The 20,113-nt window shown below is 33.3% G+C and overlaps 2 protein-coding genes across 7 annotated transcripts in view; one reads left to right on the top strand and one right to left on the bottom strand.

The window, feature by feature from the left end:
• Positions 1-175: 175 nt before the first annotated feature.
• Positions 176-11,920, bottom strand: LOC106669792 (Hermansky-Pudlak syndrome 1 protein homolog). 2 transcript variants are annotated; one of them, XM_014399527.2, is made up of 13 exons: positions 11,742-11,920; positions 7,747-7,874; positions 7,504-7,647; positions 5,259-5,371; positions 4,953-5,198; positions 4,718-4,881; positions 4,534-4,655; positions 3,833-4,068; positions 3,502-3,729; positions 3,169-3,313; positions 889-1,002; positions 738-823; positions 176-483 (listed from the first exon to the last, which is right to left on the bottom strand). In XM_014399527.2, the coding sequence occupies exons 2-13, from the start codon at positions 7,867-7,869 to the stop codon at positions 306-308; spliced, it is 1,899 nt and encodes a 632-aa protein (XP_014255013.1). In that variant the 5' UTR covers positions 7,870-7,874; positions 11,742-11,920; the 3' UTR covers positions 176-305. The 2 variants fall into 2 exon arrangements, with proteins under 2 accessions (XP_014255013.1, XP_014255012.1); XM_014399526.2 differs by lacking the exon at positions 11,742-11,920 and having other exon boundaries at positions 7,747-8,037.
• Positions 8,571-20,113, top strand: part of LOC106669791 (liprin-beta-1) — a 137,223-nt gene continuing 125,680 nt past the window's right edge. For 2 of the 5 annotated variants that reach the window (XM_024225978.1, XM_024225982.1), the window contains exons 1-3: positions 8,571-8,781; positions 11,344-11,452; positions 16,232-16,285. In XM_024225978.1, coding sequence (XP_024081746.1) covers positions 8,779-8,781; positions 11,344-11,452; positions 16,232-16,285 — 166 coding nt within the window. In that variant the 5' untranslated portion in view covers positions 8,571-8,778. Of the gene's footprint in view, positions 8,782-10,387; positions 10,490-11,343; positions 11,453-12,037; positions 12,134-16,231; positions 16,286-18,530; positions 18,730-20,113 lie in introns of those variants that run through there. The other 3 variants (XM_024225980.1, XM_024225985.1, XM_024225962.1) reach the window with 3 other exon arrangements.

Here is a 20,113-nt window from a genome sequence, read left to right as displayed (position 1 = left end):
TCGCAGGGTTTGAAAACAAATCAAACCATGCTTTGTGTTAATAAATTAAAAATAAATAAATAAATAAGACAATTTGCTGTTTTATAACAATATTTGATCATTTGACGAAACAATGAAAATAATTACATAGGCTACCCAAACCTCATACTTTATTTTTCATTAGGAGTATATTATAATAATAATTTAACTTTTAATACTATTTTCTTCTTTTATACTCCTTGAAAGACATAAATTGGAATGGTTCAAAAATTTCACAACATAAACACTAAGAATCACACGTTAATTTGGCATACGGTCGTTTGGCTTCAAAGGAGGTCAAGTGGATTATGCGGCAACCCCGTCACCTCCCAGACTGTCGCGGCAAGTCGGCGCGACTGCTCAAGTATGCAAGAGGACGTCGCAAGGCCTAAATGAATGCAGTAGAGTTCGTAACAACGGATTTTGCTGAGCGACGTCTTCGGAAAGCAGGTCTCAAAGAGACGCCTATGTCAAAATGTAACAATAGGTTAAGTTTATCTGTAATCGCCACAATGTTAGAATATTGGCACAAAATGGAACAAAGGAAAATTTTAATAGTTGTAGGTTGAGATAAGTTGGCATCTCGGAGGGACGGAACGTCACGATATCAATGGGTTCAAGTCCCATTCGTGACACTAATTTTTCATCTCAACCTTCTCTGTATTAAAAATTAATATATAATAAAAAAATTTATCTACAATTTAAAAAAAAAATCTTACTTGTAAAAATCACCACTAAATACACCAGGGAGTGGCAAACCTTTGACAGCTTGCGCTGTACTGACTTTCGGCTTCAGTTGCGAACCCTGACAAAACAATACAATTATTTTGGTATTATTACTCCAATTGCACAAATTTTTTTTAAAATTACCGAGGCATCCTCAAACCAAAGGTAATACGAATAGTTGAAAGTTGTATCTCTCCACATAAGAGCCAGATGTCCTTCTTGTAAGTGTATTCTGCTGAATTCAATCATCGACCAAATCTACAACCATTTCGTACAAGAAAGTACAAATAAAAACAGTGTTGGTGTAAAATAAATGTAATGGTATAAGAATTGCATTTTCTGATCTATGACCTATCCAAGATTGTCAGCATTTAGACATGGTTCACCAAGAGGTGGGCTTTTTTGGTCTTGGTTTAGAACAGGCTGATTTATTTGAATTATTAAATGTGAAACCAGCAAATTGTAATAAAATGTATACCTATACTCCCAATGCCAAAGGCCATGATTTGTCTGTGTATATAATAATAATAATTTCACTAGTTTCGTGGTCCGCTTGACCAATTAATATCTTACAAATTAATAATTGAAAAATGGCAAAAAGGAGGGGGGGAAAAGGGGGTTGAGATGGGAAGTTAGTGTCCCAGTGGATCGGGGTCACAATAGCTCAAGTGGTAGAGTAGCGGTGTATCTAGCCGAAGATCGTGGGTTCGAATCCCTTTCGTGTCATTAACTTTTTTTCATCTCAACTAAAAACCTTAATTAATAGTAATAATAATACATTGTTGCTTTGTTAAGAAGCATATCTTTATAGAAAAATATAAACAAAAATAATTCTTAAATTTAATCAGAAGGTAAATTGTCTATAAGCTGCCAAATTATTCTTCCTAATGTATAAACTAGATAGATAGATGGTTTTATTTGAACATAACTTTCATTATTACAAATTATCAGGCTTAGAATAAGGTGCTTGTGCAGTCTTAATTAATGACCTTCCAACACCTTTAACAAATTGTCTATATGATTGTACTTAAAATATAACAATACAATAATCTTTGTGACTAATGCAACCTTTGGAAGACTTTCTATGTTTGGCTAACATCTTTTAATATACAACAGAGCTGGAACAGTCATTACACCCAGTTCCTTGAACAAAGTTTGCAGTGATTTCTTTTGCTTGTGGAAAATGAACCCCCAATGCTCTTTTTTTTGTATTAAAAGTACTTTTTCTCCATACGATCCTTTTGGAATCTGGAATAAACCTATATAAACTTTCCTCAGTGTATTGTTGTGAATTATGTTTCTCAATTTATAGAGAACAACAAACTTTTGTACAAAGTATTAATTTGTTCATGCCATTTTAAAGAACAGTCAAGTGTAAAACGTGTTTTTTGTTAAAGAAAAACTAATATTAATTTTTCTGTTCATTCAACACCAACAGATTTGCATAGAAATAATCATAAACACTTTGTAATAAATTTTTAAAATAGTACATTACCCAGTTACCAAAAAGTTTGAGTCATCAGCCAAATATTAGTAATTTAAAGTTAACATTTAGAAAAAAAAAACATTGGCCTAAGTATTGATCCTTGGGAAACATGACCTCTAACTGACTAGGTTCTGTGTTATTTTTTATGAGACTTGAGTCCTACATTGAGTTTGAGCAAAAACTTCACGCATTTCCTCTCATTACAAAATATTCTAATTTCCTTAGTAATATTTCATGATCAATTGTGTCAAAGGCTTTGCTTAGATCACATAAAATCATATTAGAAGTTTTTTTCATCTTCAAAACCTTGCCACATTGTATGAGATACTTTTTGAAACAAATCACTTATCAACTCTCCTTTCTATATCCTTTTTGTGAGGGAGACAACACTACACTTCTCTAGGTATGGTAAATAATTACTAACATACAATGTTAGTATAATAACATTTTTCTTTTGTTTTTTAACAATTAAACCAAGAAGTACACTTTTCTATTTTTTTCAGAGACTCCCGATGCCAAAGGCCATGATTTGTCTATGTATATAATAATAATAGGATGAAAGCATGGATAAAGCTGTGGATTATAGACAGACCCAATAAGTAATCACTGCCGGTTCAACATTTTCAATTTACCTATTTCTTCCCTGTGGCTACAGACATAATAAAAAAAACTTTCTCTTCTTCTACTTTAATGTATTTATTGCAGGCATGTCTGATGATAATTAGTAATTTTTAAGAGCAATGTATGACATGTACAATACATCCACTAGTGGCTATGTTAGGGGAATGTATCAAATATGACACATTTGCCAGTGACTACAATTAAAAAATCAATATTTTATGACATAATTCTAAATTAACAAATACCATTGTTTATCGGATATGATTTTGAAAATTTTCTTGTAACACATGCCAATTATCAATTAAGTTAAAGTTAACCTTTTGTTTGGTGAGTGGGACGATTCCGTGTAAACGTAATTCCAAGTTGGGAGTGATGATCCGATGGTTAATCCTATCGATGAAGAGGAAGTGGACAAGCCCCGGGAAGTCCTCAATGTATTTGTTGATACTCAGTGTCGTTGTCGTATTGTCATTTGATAAGGAAAGTGCATTTTTCAAAAATGATCACAAGTGTTGCAACTGTTATTTACAAATGTTATAAAGCATGTTTAGATTCAATCAATCGATTCAGGATATTAAAGTTTATAGATGCTCAAGAAGACAAAGGAAGTAGTCAAACGAATAGTGATACAATCAATTTCAAAAGGATATGATGCCATAGTGAAGTTCTCTAGCCCTTTGACTTTCAGAAAAGTTTTGAAGTCTGTAAGCGATGTGGTGACACGGTGAGCAATTAAATGAGTGACTTGACACTTTGGCCAGATGATGTACTTATTGTAAACAGTGAATCGGAGAAGGTCACGCAGGCAGTAGACAAAGCTGTGAGTACAGGAGCTAATACTCGCCAGGTTGCCTGTCGCGCTATTTTCAGTCCATTGTCTGATAACATTAGATTTAGACTAATTTTCTTACTTTGAAATTAATTATATAAAACATTTGTTGAGTTGAATGTTTCGTTTAAAATGGACAAAAGTAAATTTACCGCTTTAAGAGATCCAACTTCACATGCATGACTTTTACACAACCCTCGAGATTAGGCGAAACGTCAGTCTGCTTGAGTTTTTTTATGCTGTCAAAAACTTTTTTCACTGCGGGATCTAGTTGCTCCATGCCCCTCTTCATGCTTGCTAGCTCGGTTGAGCAGGTCGATACTGAGTTGATGACATTTATGGCTTCAAACACCTCATATATGTGTTGGCTTAATTGGCAATATTGAGACTTAAATAGAAAATAGTATAATTATCGAACCAGTTAAACAATTTAAAAAAAGAAAAGAAAAAAGCATGAATTAACACAAAGTAAAAGGATGCACCTATGGTTGTTTCCCATCAGTTTGAAACTCATGCTGAAATGGCATTGGATCACTTATTGGGTCCGTCTTCACTTGCAGGTTTGTTGAATCATTGGCACTGCACCATTTTCAGTGAGGAACTCGGGATAATGTGTTGAGTAGTTCAATAAATCCGTGAGTGAAGACGGACAAATAAGTGACCAAATGCTGGATGCGAGTTCACCGACTTGCAGACAAATTACCCAGCATCAACTTAGTTTTGATCTGCCATCTTCATTAATTTAACTACTGTACTAAATAATCTACTATTGATGATGAGCAACAAGTCAAACTACTAACTGGAAACAACTAAATTTTATAAAATAAAGTATCATTAATAGTTTAGTTTATACCTCATAGAGTAGAATTAGTGAGACCTCCTCTGTTATAAGAGAAACATTAACAATGTAAGGGCTTATTGCCGGGAAGTTGTTTCCACTTAGAAGCAGGATATCATCATATTTACCATTGTTAACTATAAAATTAAAACATTTTTATTTATTTAGCAATTTTGAAAATTATATAAATAGTAATTACTTTCTGGAAGTTTCTGGCTTTGTGGGTTATTAACACCACATTCTGTAATATCACATTCTTCTTCGTTTGAATGTGCCTTGCGATTAGCCATTTCAGTTTGATGCCACTTTGCCAACAGGCTGAGAAACAGCATATCACGAGCACTGAGATCCTTTGCACTTCGACTAAAGTGGAAGATTTAACAGAAAGTAGAAGATAATAAGGAATCATAAGTGGCAAAAAACATAAAAAGTACCTAGAATAAAGGGTGAAAAATTTATTTTCTATGAAAATCAAAGCATGTGACTTGGGCTGGTCCAGGGAAGACTTAATCTTATCTGTTGCTTCTTTTATCACGTTGACAGTATGCGCATTTATGTTACCATCAAGTGTTATTTGTTCGAGGGCCTCAAGCAGTGTGGCTTGGCTATGGCTAGCCAAATTCTCCCAAGTGTTGAGCAGCCGGATGACAAGGATGCTTCTGCTTTGGTTTTCCTTCAGCCTGGAATTTTCGTGGGAAACGTCAACAGTGAAGACTTTTCAAATAAGATTTGTTAATTACATAGAGACGTCAGGTCCGCAGAGATGTTGAATTATAGAAATGCATATTCCGAGCATTCGCTTCAGCCACTGTACCTCCTCAAACCCAAAGTGGACAAACAAATATCCCATGTACTGAAAAATATTTTTAACCATGAAAAATAAATAACGACAGACACAACACACCATAAACTGAACTTGATGCTGTGAAAATGGCTAGTAACTAAACATAAAGAAATATTTTAAATATTAATCCATTTATGTTTAGTGGTCTAACTGACCAAATTACTTATTTCAATTAATTATTCTTTTTATATAAGGTCTTGGTTGAGATGAAAAAGTTAATGTCACAAGTGGGAATCGAACCCATGACCTTCGGCTCAATACATCGCTGCTCTAACCACTTGAGCTATTGGGACTATATTTTAAATAGTTTATTCCTGAAGACAATACAGATTTTTATAGTGATTGTGACAATATGAAGCCTCAATTCAGCTAAAAATTTGAAAATAACAATTAAATTTGTTATTTCTATAGAAAAAAATGTTCAAATAAATCAAAATTGGTATTTTTTCAGTTTACTTAAGGATGTTAACTGCAGGTTTGATCATCACTGATCCATTACTATGATTTTTTTAAAAGGGTATTTCAAGAAGGAGAGGATATTTTGTTGTTGTCTCTTCAGGTATCACATCATCTTCAGTATGGAACTGTGTCTCACTGAAGATAGCACAATGCCAAAACGTGTTTTAGTAATTCAACAAACATGTGAATGAAGACAGACTCAATAATTGACCCTATTCAACATGAGTTCACCGACTTACAGACAACCCCTCATCAACAATAATCAACATTGGTTATCTTGAGAGTACCATTTTAAAGTGGTACTTCACACCAATTTAGGAGATTCTTCCCCTGCAGACCATATGGAGAAATTTCATGATTTGTAAAAGGTTAAGACCAGTTAAGGTTTGAAGTATTTGGTATCTTTATGACCTTATTCTCCAATATTATCTAGAGCTCTTAATTAATCTTAAGGCTTTTTATCAGCTTCCAAAGCTTTTCTACTCTCCCAGGAATAGGATTCTCAGGATGCATAGGGCCTTCGCACCAATAGAGGACATGTTCTGTTGTTTCCACTACTTCCTGGCAATATCTGCATAGGTTTTTTTTTCTACTGCTCTGAGTCTGCACTGCCTAGTAAACACTCCAACTATCATTCTACTCCTAACACATCCTAGGTTTAGTAATACTGCTGATAGTCTCTGTAACGGTCCTTTGATGAACTTTTTTGCTGATAGTACTAGAATACAATCTCATTGAACCAAGTATTTATTCTTAATTCATAGTCCGATAGATATAGAATTTTAGTGATGTTGTATCTTACAAAAGGGTTGAGGGTTGATATGTCCCCATCAAACTTTCCATAGCCAATTTATTGCCCCTCTGCCCTACGTACTCTGGCACCAAAACAAGGTTAATTTTATTGTTTTCTCCAATGTCTGACAGAGTCTTGATGCAATCCCAAACAGCTCTGGATTTTACTACCAAAGTACTGACGAGGTAGTTTCCTTCCTGTTCAAGTAGATGGCTATTCTTTTTGTTGTTGGAAATACCCAGCCTTTTCTCTCTCTTCTAATCTCCTTGGAATAGTGTGAATAGCCACAACTTCAGCCTGAAAGACAGATTGCCCAAGGCTTAAATGAATTCCAGTTTTATTTTTCCACAGATACCTCCTGAACCCCTCCAAGACCAATTAAATACCAGATATAGTCAGCATTAACAAAGATCCTTTTCTCCCAGTCTAGTGCTCTAGCAGATATTTTAATCTGAAATTCTTTTCAGAATTTTGAGATCATGATGTCAACAGGCATTCCAAGGACCTTGTCTACTTGAAGTTCACAGAAGAGTAAATTACTCCTTTACGGCTTATGATGAGCTTGTAATTTTGAAGGACTTGGAAATCACAGACACAGCACTGAAGATGACAAGAAGCAAATGCAACTGACAGATGATGACAACAAGAATAGGAAGACAGAAATAATTGTAAATGACTAAACTACTAACTTTTTAATTACTTTTGATTACTTTAACTGAGTAAACTAACCATACTGCTTTTTAACTGTTTAACACTTAATTACGACTGGATTAGAAAACAATGGGGTTTAATAATTCAAAATAAGGTAATTGAACTCAAGGAAGTACTTTTTTTACAGTATTATCTGGAGTACCTAGAGCTTATTTATTTTTGAACAAAAAAAAGTTACCTCATCAAAAACCATGTTGAGTCCATCTTCGCATTGGATTGACATGTATGAATTGCCAAACTGGGAGCTCATGAACCTCTGTGATGTGACGATGGGTGCGAAGAGCTGCATGATATAGTTCAAGTCAAGTTCTCCATCTTCTTTCTGTACACGATAACAAAATTAAAGTAGGATTAAGTAAAGTTAAAGTATGTTAAGTAAAGTTAAAGTATGACTTAATTAAAAAAAATATTCCATCGTTACCATGTACCGCTGGCGGTCTATTGCCTGGTATTTCGCCAACTTTTCCACATGGGCGACGAATTTCTCATCGCTTTTTGAAAAAACGATATCGTTGACCTGGTCGAACACTAGTATGCACCTCATCCTGGCTGTAAGAAGTCGAGAAAACTTGTTAGAACCAAGTGCTGAAGATGAAACCCATTGGTTTCTTCAGAAAAACCACTTTTTCTTTTTTTTTTTTTTAATTGGGCAGTAGTTACATAACTACATAAGAGATGCAGGACTGTATGAGTATGTAAACAATCGGTGTTCTGTCGACTGTTATAGATAAGTGATACCGGTGCTAGTTTATCAAGCCCGCCTTATTTTCAAAAAAGTGTTGACTTCCGACATTGCAAAATTTAATTTAAATTAGACAAATAAAATTAATTTCCTGCTTTTTATTATAACGAAGTTTAAATCTTAATCATTCTTTTCATAAAAAATACTTTAAAGTGCCAGTTCCTCTTTCTTTTTGAACAAACACTACTCCGGGCTTTTAGATGGTAAGAATATATAAATACACATATTATTAAATATTTACTTCAAAAATAATATGAAATTGTAGCAAGAAATGGGTAGTAATTGATTATTTCATTGTTAGACGATAAAAGTTTGAAAAATTGGTTGCACACCTAAAATGATTTCATTGCTTCTAGTAATTATTTACTTTTATGTTTATTTAATTTAAATTTAAACAGTTGTTAGTTGAAATTAAATGTTTTAAGCTACACAATAAATATTTTTGATTTCTTTTATTTCTTGCCATATTTTATTGACGATTCAGAAAGCTTTGGAGACCCACCTGTTGATTGTCAACAAAAGGGAGGAAAATAGTTTTCGCTGTCCCCTAACTTTATTTTTACGTTTTCTTTTTCCTTCCTGTTTTAATTTTTCTTACTTTATTTTCCATTTGTTGAACAAACCCTTTTTCGCCCTTCTAAGCACGCCGGTAGTAAGTTTTTAAGCGAATTCCCTCTTTGTTTCGGACTTTCTTTGTATTATAACCCGACAATGGTAAGGTTATGTTTTTGTTTTTTACAATTTTTATTTATTTATTTGTCAAAATAAATTGTTTATGACCGTCGGTTTTTGTTTATTTTGATGGAGCTTTGTTTTTGACGACGGGTTGTTGGCAACCCGGTCGTGGAAAGGCGTAAATCGACGGGCGTGGTCTTATCTCGAGGACACCGCCTACGCCCGTCGTTTAATCTAATCATCCTCTTCTAAAACGGCATTAACATACATAAACGCGTTTTCATTAAAGAATAAATCTTGCGTTCATAAAGTTTGGAATTTAATGATTCTGAGGTCTTGTTTGGACTTTGTTGATTAAATAAAATGAAAAAAAGATAATGCGTATTATCCACTGGCTGAATATATTGTACTCAATATACCTTCAAATAGTACGGAGTATTATGTTATTATTTGAAATTCATGTAGAAATGAAGCATTGTTATGGAAAAACGTGTATTTTTTGGAAAAATGAATTATTCATTTCTTAAATTAAACAAAATGAACTGACATCTTGTTAAAGTCAGTGAAACCTACCAGTGGTTCCCACCATTATTATCCTCCTTCTTATAGCTCCACCTAACCTTTGAAATTCTCTCATATTTATTATTATTACTTAATGAAAAGCCTTTTATGGGTTAATTATCTGAGAGAACTGTCAACATCAAATTTAATCCATGTATGTTTAGTGGTTACAATTGACCATATTAATTATTTCAAGTAATTATTCTTTTTATCTAAGGTCATCGTCGAGATAAAAAGTTAGTGTCACGAGCGGGATTCAAACCCACAACCTTTGGCTCAATACGCCGCTGCTCTAACCTCTTGAGCTATCGTGACTTCGAAAAAGTGGTTAGACACTGCTCATGACACTAACTTTTCATCGCGAACTAAGACTTTAGATAATAATAATAATAATATAATGATAATAATGAATAATTAATCAAGTTTAATGTCTGTCATCGTGCTAATTTTCAACATAATGATACTAGTGTTGAATGGTTTGATTTTGGATGAAGTAAATGACATTTTGGAAGCAAACCTCAAAAACAAAAAAATGTTGAGAAGCTAAAGAAAAGTTAATGGTATGCTTAAAGTAAGGTCTATTTAAAAAATCAGATCCGTAATGTTGACGGGACGTATCTGTGCATTCTAAATGAACGTCATCATGTACATTATTTATTTATATTATTTCAACTGTGAGGTTATATGAACCCTTGTGGTGCTTGTGTTTTTGAAAGAAAGCTGATTTGTAAGTGTGTCGGGTTTGATTACATGGCCGTTGGATTCGAACTAGGGACCTTGACCTTACAGTGATGAGTCGCATATCAATGATGTGATGTTGATATTGATGTTAAAAACTTGCTGCTGTGCACTGTTAAAATATTTTGCATAAAAATTTCAATTTTTCATTAGGAAAAACCTGCATTTTGCAACAATTGTTCTTTTAGACTTTTTAGATAAGTCTTTTAGACCCCAAGATGATTTTTTACAGCGCACTGTGACAAGTTTTTAACATCTCTTGTCATATGCTTGCCAAATAATAAATTTAAACAACAACTGGGTGAACATCTGTCAGCTAATTGCTCAAATCATTCACAGGCTGCTAATCATTCTGACTCGTTTTACCAAAAGACACTCAAAGAAAAGTAGTTATAAATCAATTGATTCTCAAACATAACATCAATTGATTATTCAATTTTATTTTATTGTGAGTATTGACAAACAAACTTTTGTCTTTTTTTTAGGTCATTTCAAATTTTAAAATACCACTCATTCGGTACATTTACACAATAATTACCAGCTGACTACTTAAATGCTCACTGGCTGCTAATCATTGCCACTCATTTTGTCAAAAATCATGTCCAATGTGCATTAAACATTATCATAAGCCATTACTCATAACGTAAATATATCACATGGGCTGAAATATTAACAGTTAAATTCGTTATTGAATTTGATTAAATTTTGAGTATTTACAAACTTGTCTTTTTTTAATTTTTTAGGCCAGTTCAAATCATACTAAACATTATCATAAGTCATTGCTCTAAAATACTATGTGGACATAAATAATAATAATCAAATTGATTATTGAATAAAGTCTTATTGGAAAAGGGTGTTGAATTTATGGAATCCTATTGTCTAGTCAGTAGTATTATAAGACTTATTACAATTTTATTATTATTTTTTGTAAAGAATAAATCTTAATTAAAATAAATAGTAATAACTCAAAGGGTACAAGTTCACACTAATGGTATGTTGGAAAAAAAAATTGGTATAATTATATAAATAATATTCAAGTTGAAAGAGAAGCTGTGTGGGAAGACAGTTTAATGACATCTGTGTTTATAATAAGATCTGATATTTGTAGATCCTTATCTTTGTCTTTTAAAATATCAAAATGGTTGTTAGTCTACGATGTTGCGCCCGTTTCTCTACATCTTATTCTATGTTTCGTTGTTTCTTGCCCACATGCGCGACTTGCTTAAGAGCAAGTTGGCCATTGTGCGTAGCCTGGGTACATGACATTGCGGTGTACAGATGATTAATGATCGTCCTTTGTAGGTGGTAATGGGCAAAGCCCAGAATGAAGTGCCTATGATTGACAGTCCACAGTCCGATGCTAGCAGTCTCCTGGCCGCTGCGTTGCAGCAAATGGATGGGATCATTTCAGGTAATTGCATTTGATAAGTTTGAAATTAATATTTTTAACATTTTATTTCAGTTGAGATTGTTCATTTAAAAACCCCAATTTATTTATTGTTATGTGATTTGTTGCAAATTTTATAAAGTAAACCGAATACCCTGTTTACAAAGTAATTATTACTTTGTAAACTGTAACTGTAAGTATTACAGCCAAACCTTTCTTTAAACTCTAATGTATTTTGCTTATTTGATAGTTTGATTAATTTTATCAGCACTTGTTTTCATTATTGTTTTGTTAAAATTTAAAAAGTGCTTACCTGAATAATCACAATTTTCTTCCTGCGAAAAAGGCTGTGGGATTGATAATGACGAATATATTATTGTAAAAAGTACTTATAAAAAAATCAATAAATAAAAATAATAAATTGAAGAAATTTTGTATTGTAGGTTTGTTATTTTGTTTACTTTTCTTCTTGAGCCTACAAGGAATTTTGTTTCTGTAATTTAAAACACGGGTTTTCACAGGAATATTCTTGATGTCACCTTTGACCTTTCAAGTTAACTGTGTGTTTCTCATTGCCTTGTTTGTAAGCCTTTCTTGTTTCCTATTCATTGTCATTTCACCATTCAGTTTGGCCAGGTATATGCAACAACAATTAAACAAAAAGCAATGGTGTATAAAACAATATAGCTTGAGTTTTCTTCAATGGTAAATTATGTTTAATTTTACATTTGCCTCTCTGTTGACCATATTTTTTAAATATATTTACTATGTGAATCATTTTGTCAATGATGAAAAAGTATGCAAAATTTCAGATAAAGATTGAATGATTTTTCAAAACTGATAAAATATCTTTTATTATATTAATGTTTGATTAATTAATATAATTTAGAGTCTTTTAATTTTCATTATGAAACAATGAACGATGCAATTTAAATGGACCACAAAAATTTCCAATTATATTTTAAAAAGTAATTACAATTTTTCTTTTTGACTTCAGTGCCTGGGATAACTAGTTAGTTTTAAAGACATATGTTGTCATTACCCAATGTATACCATTCTTTGTTGTTAAGATGATTAAAAATATACTTATTTTATTAATATTCTTTGTAATATAAACGTGGTAATGCGTGAATTGTGATTAAATAATAATTAAATAAATTCCCATGGTTACTGAATGTATTTGTAACATTATATGTTAATATCAATCAGATTGTTATAGCGGTTATCATTGATTGGTTAATTTTTCCTTTTGTGGGTTAATATTTCTATTCAGAAAAAGCCCAATTTGGGCCAGTGTTGTTTGGAGACCCTAATGTAAAAATTCAGCATATACATAGTTTTTTCCCCACTATCATTGACTTGTGGAATAATGTTGACAAATATTTGACTTTTGGGGAAAAAACTGCTGACAAATTTTACACCCTTAATCTTAAAGGAAAAAATCAAGTAAATAAGAGTTTTTAATTGAAAATAATATATTTCACAAATAGTGTGTTGGATTCGTGAGGAGCTGCTAAGAATTTTTCGGTTCTTGACTGCTCCTCACGAATTCAACAAATTATTAAACAAACGGTCACTAAAAAACACATATTTAACAACAAAAATGAATTTTGCATTAATAATATTATGTGTACAAATATTAATGTGACAATCATGAACTTAGAAAGTAAACAATTGTCTTGTAATTGAACCTTTTAAAGTTCAACTTCAGGTCAGATTGAATTGAATTTAAAGCATTTTCATTATATTATAAGCTTTCTACTATTTCTTACTCTTATCCATCTTGGAAAACAGACAGTCACCCTTAAAACATATTTTTCGTTTTTATTTTATTTTAATTTTTGGCAATCTTTGATACAAAAACTGTGAATTGGGGTGTGTTATGCACAAAATGTATATTAAATCTTTTATTTTCGTAATTTAAGTTATTTAAATATGAAATAAACTTTGGACTAGGTTAAATGTAATTGATAGAAAATATTTGTGTAAAATTTAGTTTTCTTTCGAAATATTTAGTAGGTTTTATTGATTGGGATTTCATCTAAGGTTTGCGGGGAACGTGAGTCGTTTCCGGTTATTTCGGTTTGCCTTTCTTGCAGTTTTTGCGTGTCATTTCCCACTCCAGTGGTTTGTCAGTGCGTTTCCTCCTCGTGGGAAAGCTCTATATACTCCACCACAGGAGAAAACCTCTCTTATAACACGAACATACACAAACACCTCTTTCTCTCTTCTCTCTCTTTTCTCCCTTCTCTCACTCTCTCTATCTCTCTCTTTCTCTCTCTCTCTCTCTCTCTCTCTCTCTCTCTCTCTCTCTCTCTCTCTTTTTCTCTCTCTCTCTCTCTCTCTCTCTCTTCTCCGCTCTCTCTTCCTCTCACACTCTCTCTCCCTATTTTTCTCTCTCGATTGACTTTTTTTTTAAAGTATAACTCGATTCTCTATGATTGGCATTCGAGCTCTGTTCAAGATCACTCTTCACGATAAAGTCGGGCTGCCGCTGACAGGTATATGAAGAGCGAGGGGGTGCGAAGCATTGAAATTTAACTGATAAACATGTCACTCCTCCGATGCCCAATCAATATACGATTGTAACCCAGAAAATCGCCCTCGTTTGAACGGAAATTTAACCCGAAAAAAGAAGCAAATTGTGGTTTATTTTAAATAACTGAGTTTATAGAGGTAGGTGTCTTTATCAATTACCGAATCACCCCATTGCACAAATATATTGAAAAGAAAAAAGGTCCGACGTTTCACTTTGTACCAGGTATAATTTGCCTACGAATGTAGTAAATCCACCTTGAAATTTTCACAAAAAAGTGCATCTCTTGACGGCTGTAGAATAAATCAGCATGATGAAAACAATTGTCGTCCTGTCAAGGAAATTGAATCAATTTGCGTCTTTAGATTTTAAGACTCATTTAAGTCTGGTCTGTTAAAACAAGCCTCCAACAGCATAAGCTAATTTCCGAATTCAAATGGGGAGGGTTGGTACAATCAACCTCTCACATCTCCAAGACTTTTCCCTTTTTTGTTAAGTTAGTAAACGTTCATGATATTTACATTGTTGTTTTAAAATCAAGAATATTTCTTGTTTGAACGTACAGTATTTATTTTCTTTTTATTCTTGGTTGTTTTATACAAAATACAGATTAATGCTTATCAAACGACCTTTTACCTTTTTATGTCGTTGTTTATCATTTTAAATGTTCAAATCTTTTGAAATAACTAAAGTAATAATGCTTAATAAACTGCAAATGTCTGTAAAACGTCGTTCTATGTATAGGGATAAAAGAGGCGGCCAGAAGGCCTGCACCTCGACCTGAGTAGATCTATTGTTCTCCCCTGTTTTTGTAACTCACTGGCCAGCTTCAGGTTGCCAATCAATCACTACGTTTTCCCAGTCCTACGGAAATTTGCATCAAGAAACCTACCCAAACCATTATACAGCGTCGGCCTCCTTCTATCGTCTTTGATAGGAAAAGCCCTCGAAAAAATGTTTGATTATCTTCACCAACAATAGATCAACAATTTTACCTTTACATTTTATCGCCTTCAATTTGAGAAAAAGTATTGCGGGGCTATCTTTCTTTACAATGGGCAACCACTCGATCGAATCTGGGATGATCTATGATCCACAGGCCTCCTGGACCTATTACCTCATTCTAAAGTCCTAACTTGATTATTTCTGGACAATGTACGGTTCCGTTTCGTATATCCTTTCCACGCAGTGGTCAGTCGTTCAAGACAGTGCTCTAGCTCATATCTTTTACTTAATATACCGCTGATATAAGTAATCATCTAAATATATGACTGTTCTTATTGCAGAAGACACGCCAATCCTATCACTCACAATGATACCGTTATTGCTGTTCATTCCTTACAGTCTCACGTTGCCACTTAAGAAGTGAATGAATATAATTAAATTATTTTAAAGGATTAAATAAATAAAAAATACAGAGGATTAAATAAATACAAGTTAAGAAATACATCGAATGTCGTTCTCTTGGAATCCTAGACAGAAAAAATAATAAATACTCGATGGAAACGTCTCTCTACTTTAGACAGACGATCTAAACAAAAACAAATCTCAAGCCAATGTGGGCTTGCTGCATGGAATTTATAGGGTTCAGCCAAAAATTCAACACTTAGTTCCTAGACAGTACAAATTCTTTCTGTCGTGTAATTTCCTTTTGAAGTATGCGGGTTGATGAACCTGTAGTTTAATCGCTTCTGAGCATTATCCGTGCAGTTTTGATCTGTAAGATAATGTTTTGGTTTCTCACCATCTTGCAGATATGAGACCCCAGCATCGCAGGTGACATCATGTGACATACCAAAACAGCAAGCATAGGCAGACCAAAATGCTCCGGATCGACAAACATATACGTTTTCTGTGTCAAATCTCACTTTTCACCATGACATCAAAATCCCTTGCGTTTCTTACGTCATAATGTTCAGATTTAATAAATTCCAAATCAATGATCCAGCTTTATTTTCTGAAAATCTAATAATAAGTTCACTAGTTTTCGTGGTCCGCTTGACCAATCAATATCTTTCAATTATCTTCAATTTATCTCAACTAAAAACCTTAATTAATTCTACTAATAAGGCTGGGGTTCTGCGATCTCATCAAAATTGTTAGTGAGTGAAGCGAGTGTTTATATTTACATATTTACATCAGAGTGTCACTACGGGCTTTTATTTTCCTGTTGTCATAATATTTATTTTGTGTAATTAATTATTCAGCTGTAAACGTCCGTGCTTCAAGGCTCAAATGTTGAACATTGTTTTGTATTTTTATTTCAGATCTTCCTTTGCTGCCAAGGGAGGACGCGACCCATCCTCTGCAACAGTTTTCACGTGAGTCTTTCAACATTTCATGACAATTCTGCTATCACGTTAACATGTAGTTAGGCAATTCGTGATTTTTTGTGCGTAAATTTTGTAAAAACACCCAAATTAATTTTAATGGCTTGTGAAACGTGTCAAATCAATATAAGTAAGTGTAATCATTAACGGACATCCGTGTTGCTCTTCTTTATTTTAACGAAAAAATAATTTATTATTTATATTAATATGATAAATGTTGGTGGGGGGGTCTTCAAATGAAAATGGGAATTTTAATTAGGGAGATGGAGAGTGGAAAGTGAACAGAGTCTTTAATTTAACTGATATGCAGAAGATTTTTTAAAAAGCCTAATAAATCTTACCTGTTGGAAAGTAATGAAGAGAAATTATGATTGTTATAATTTGTCGGAATAAAAAAACTGGGGTGATAAAATCTTCATCTCGGCCCTTTTTCGTAGCAATTCTTCCAGAAAGTCCGTCGAAATAAAGTATACAGCGTTCAGCATTCCCCTTCACATTATGATCTCATGCATGATTGCCAATATAGGGAGGGATTGTTCTAAAAGTTAATCAAGTACCTAACTTAAGTATCGAACTGGTGGTTTCTTGGTTGTTTGACAACAGTATTCTGTTCGCGTATCAAATCCATTTCTTTTCAATATAACCGAAAGAGGGTTTAAGTCTGCCAATCACTATTGACATCTTTTGATTTCTGTTATTGATTTAAAAGGAAATATATGCACCCCAGTGAACTGTTGATTGGTATGCGAGTCAACAGCATGGTCTGGACTAGCTTGTCTTCATTAAAAGAATACATGGATAAAATGAAAAATTAACAATAAAAGTGTGAAGGTGGATCTGGTTTATCTTAGGTTTTATCAATTACTTGAGAGAACAATTTAATTCACTACACTTTTGTGATGATCGTCCCCTCGCTTCCAATGTGCAGATCCCTTTCTTCAGAACGATCATCACAAAATTGTAGTGAATTAAATTGTTCTCTCAAGTAATTGATAAAACCTAATTGTAATAAGTTAGGAAGAATCAGACGGGTTGAAACTATGTAAATTACATACAATTGTTCCATTTGTTTTCAAAAATGGACAAATTTTATTTAGGATTCGAATTGAATGCAAGTTGTTCGAGCTGCTCTCTTGTTTTCGATTTCAATTTTCATTTGTTTAAAAAAACGTAAATGCCAATTTTGGAGTAACAAGTAGTAGACTTATGATTTATTTATTTATTATTTATTTTTTATGAGGGTTCGAATGAGTAGAGATCATATCACCCTCGGGGTGCCGGTCCTTTTGAAAAAAAAGCCAATTTAGTAGACATCTTTAAACGAAGTATGTTCTTTCACCAAAGCCGGGTGTCGCTGCGTTTAATTTCGCCCGTTTCGAATGTGTCCAGGTGATCTTTTTGCCTGACGAACGACACAACTATGGTGTTTAAAAAGTTTTGCAGTAACACTCAACAAAAGTTACGCAAGTTGCTGAAGAAACACTATAATAGCTTAAAGATTGTGAAATCTAGTGTGATAGAAAAAGAGTGTTTCGCCATGTAAAATGCAAATTTAACCTAAGCTTAAAAGTTAAAATTAACTTAACTGTCGCTGCGTTTAATTGAATAAAGCACTCCAAGAATGAAGCAATCCGATCATTTTATTGTTCACTTAACTGAGTCCATTTATTCTCGGTAATTTATGTTTCACTCATATTTGTTTCGGCTTCACGTCATCTTAAGTGAGGAATGGTCTGCTTCGATGAGAATAGACCACCTAAACCATGGAACGTTTTTTCTTCGGATACATTAACATCAAACATGTCATGGTCTTCTGTTCTTTCCCCTTGTTTACAACCAAACTTCTGTACGAGCTCATCTAGATATGGTTTGAGTTGCATGATAATAGTATTTTGAGGTCGTTTACTATTTTCTTCTATTCTTAGTACTCCTTCGACTTCCTTGTTGTACAAATTCACCATTAAAGATGGCTCATGCCGAAACAAGACTATAACAAACCGGCGAGATATGCTAACCATGTTAGTTCGGAATTCACCAAAGTACATCTAAGAATGTTCACGTTCGTCCATCCCAAATTTTATACATGAAATATAAATTTTTCCTTAAAAAGTAAGTATTCAGATATGACATGAGCCGAATTTATGTACATAGCATAAAGCAAAACATCCCTTTGGTACTAAGAGCTGATAATATAAAAGAAGACAGTTGAATATAATCAAAGGGCGATGTTTTCATATTGGCGATAAAAAGAGGATGTCGACCCCTACCCCCTACGAGGACCTGTTGCAACCGCTGCAGCCCAGTGTCGTGGCACAGGGGATGCCGAGGGGCGGCGCCCATCCCCCGGAGGCGGTAGTTCGCCTGATCCACCCTCAGTACAACGACCGCCTCCACTCGAACCACCTCGCCTCTGGATTATACTTGTATATACGAGTGTAAGTCAAAAGTCATGATGGCTTCAATAATTCAGAATTTATTGACTAATCGGTTTATTAAGAATGGTTGCATTTTTTTGTTTGGATTAAATATGCTTTTGCCCTGTTGCTGTTGAGTCGGGCCTCATTGATCATAGATCATGTTGAGAAAAATTGTCCTATTCCTCAATTCAAAAATTGAGGTGTTAATTAATGATTTATTTTGGATTTTCTCCACCTTTCGCTTTGAAAAAAATATTAACCCGTCTGCAATTTTTTAAATTCTTATTGAATAATTGCTAAGTAGACACTTTGAAGAAATGACAAACAATACATCAAAACGTTCTTCTTGAAGTTGTTGGAGAGGACGTTTCTGTTTTTGTAGAGATCCTCAGTACTTTTTTTTTATTGCGTTGAACTAGGTCAACTTAGAAGTTGATAGATCGTAAACACCTGATAAAAGGGGAATCAAACGGTCCCAGATCGCTAGACTACAACCCTTGAAAACTAATCGATTTCGAATAGTCGTAATTCTTTTCTCACCCCTTTTTTGAATCGTATCATCAAAAATTAATCAATATAGAGTGAGAGAGTTTTCAAAATTAATAAGAATCCCGTGACCTTAGCCCTTTACGTGTTGTGTTAATAATGAAAAATGTCTCAAACTTTCAACTTTAAAATGAACTCCTTTGAGAAGAATCAGTTATCAAGTTGTTAAATTTAATAGTATAATCAAAAATAAAACGAACAGATCTTTCTCATTTCAACAGCTCATTATCGCAGAACACCCAAGTTCATGTTTAAACTTTATATTAATAATTTATCAATTATTTGACAATATATGTAATATTATTCAACCAAGCCAAGGGAAGCTAATTAAAAAAAGTATAATTATAACTTTCCAATACATGATTTTTAAATCTGCTAGCATAATTGATGACAGTTGAGGATATCACACTTCATATAATTATGGCATATTATTCAAATTTAAAAGTGAATTAGTTAGCAATTGTGTTTTTAAATGTTTAAATAAAAATTGAAAAATCGCCTTTTTGGATTTGGATTTATTACACACATGTGCAGAGTTGAGCCTATCTCAGCTCCGTCCATCAGCAATGCCATGCCATCTTTTGTAATTTACAATTGTGTTTTTATTGCGCACTTTTTACGTTTTATTATAGTAGTCGTTTAATTAACCTCAATTGCAATGCAATATAGTGCGATAATTTTGGAATTTGATCAACGATTTAAATTTTTGACAATTTATATTTATTCTTATAGCAAAAATTGGCATGAAGTCGTTCCTGGTATATATAATTTTCGTGAAAGCATTTAAAATTAGAACATGGAGATCAATTCTTCATTAATTTTTTCTCTCTCTGCCAGTATTAAGGTAAAACAAGAA

The sequence above is a fragment of the Cimex lectularius genome, unplaced genomic scaffold (genome assembly GCF_000648675.2).
Source record: "Cimex lectularius strain Harlan isolate CLEC.00 unplaced genomic scaffold, Clec_2.1 scaffold76, whole genome shotgun sequence".
In the NCBI taxonomy this organism is placed as follows: domain Eukaryota; kingdom Metazoa; phylum Arthropoda; class Insecta; order Hemiptera; family Cimicidae; genus Cimex; species Cimex lectularius.
The sequence above is the reverse complement of the archived record's forward strand: the minus strand, read 5'-3'. Positions and strand labels throughout refer to the sequence as shown.

What these genes read in the sequence shown, in the direction of transcription:
- LOC106669792 (XM_014399527.2), bottom strand. Translation starts at nt 7,869, where the DNA reads ATGAGGTGCATACTAGTGTTCGACCAGGTCAACGATATCGTTTTTTCA. An exon ending in TAGACCGCCAGCGGTACATG is followed by an intron (nt 7,648 to 7,746) that starts GTAACGATGGAA and finishes TATCGTGTACAG; the next exon opens with AAAGAAGATGGAGAACTTGA. An exon ending in TTTAGTGGTGATTTTTACAA is followed by an intron (nt 484 to 737) that starts GTAAGATTTTTT and finishes ATTTTGACATAG; the next exon opens with GCGTCTCTTTGAGACCTGCT.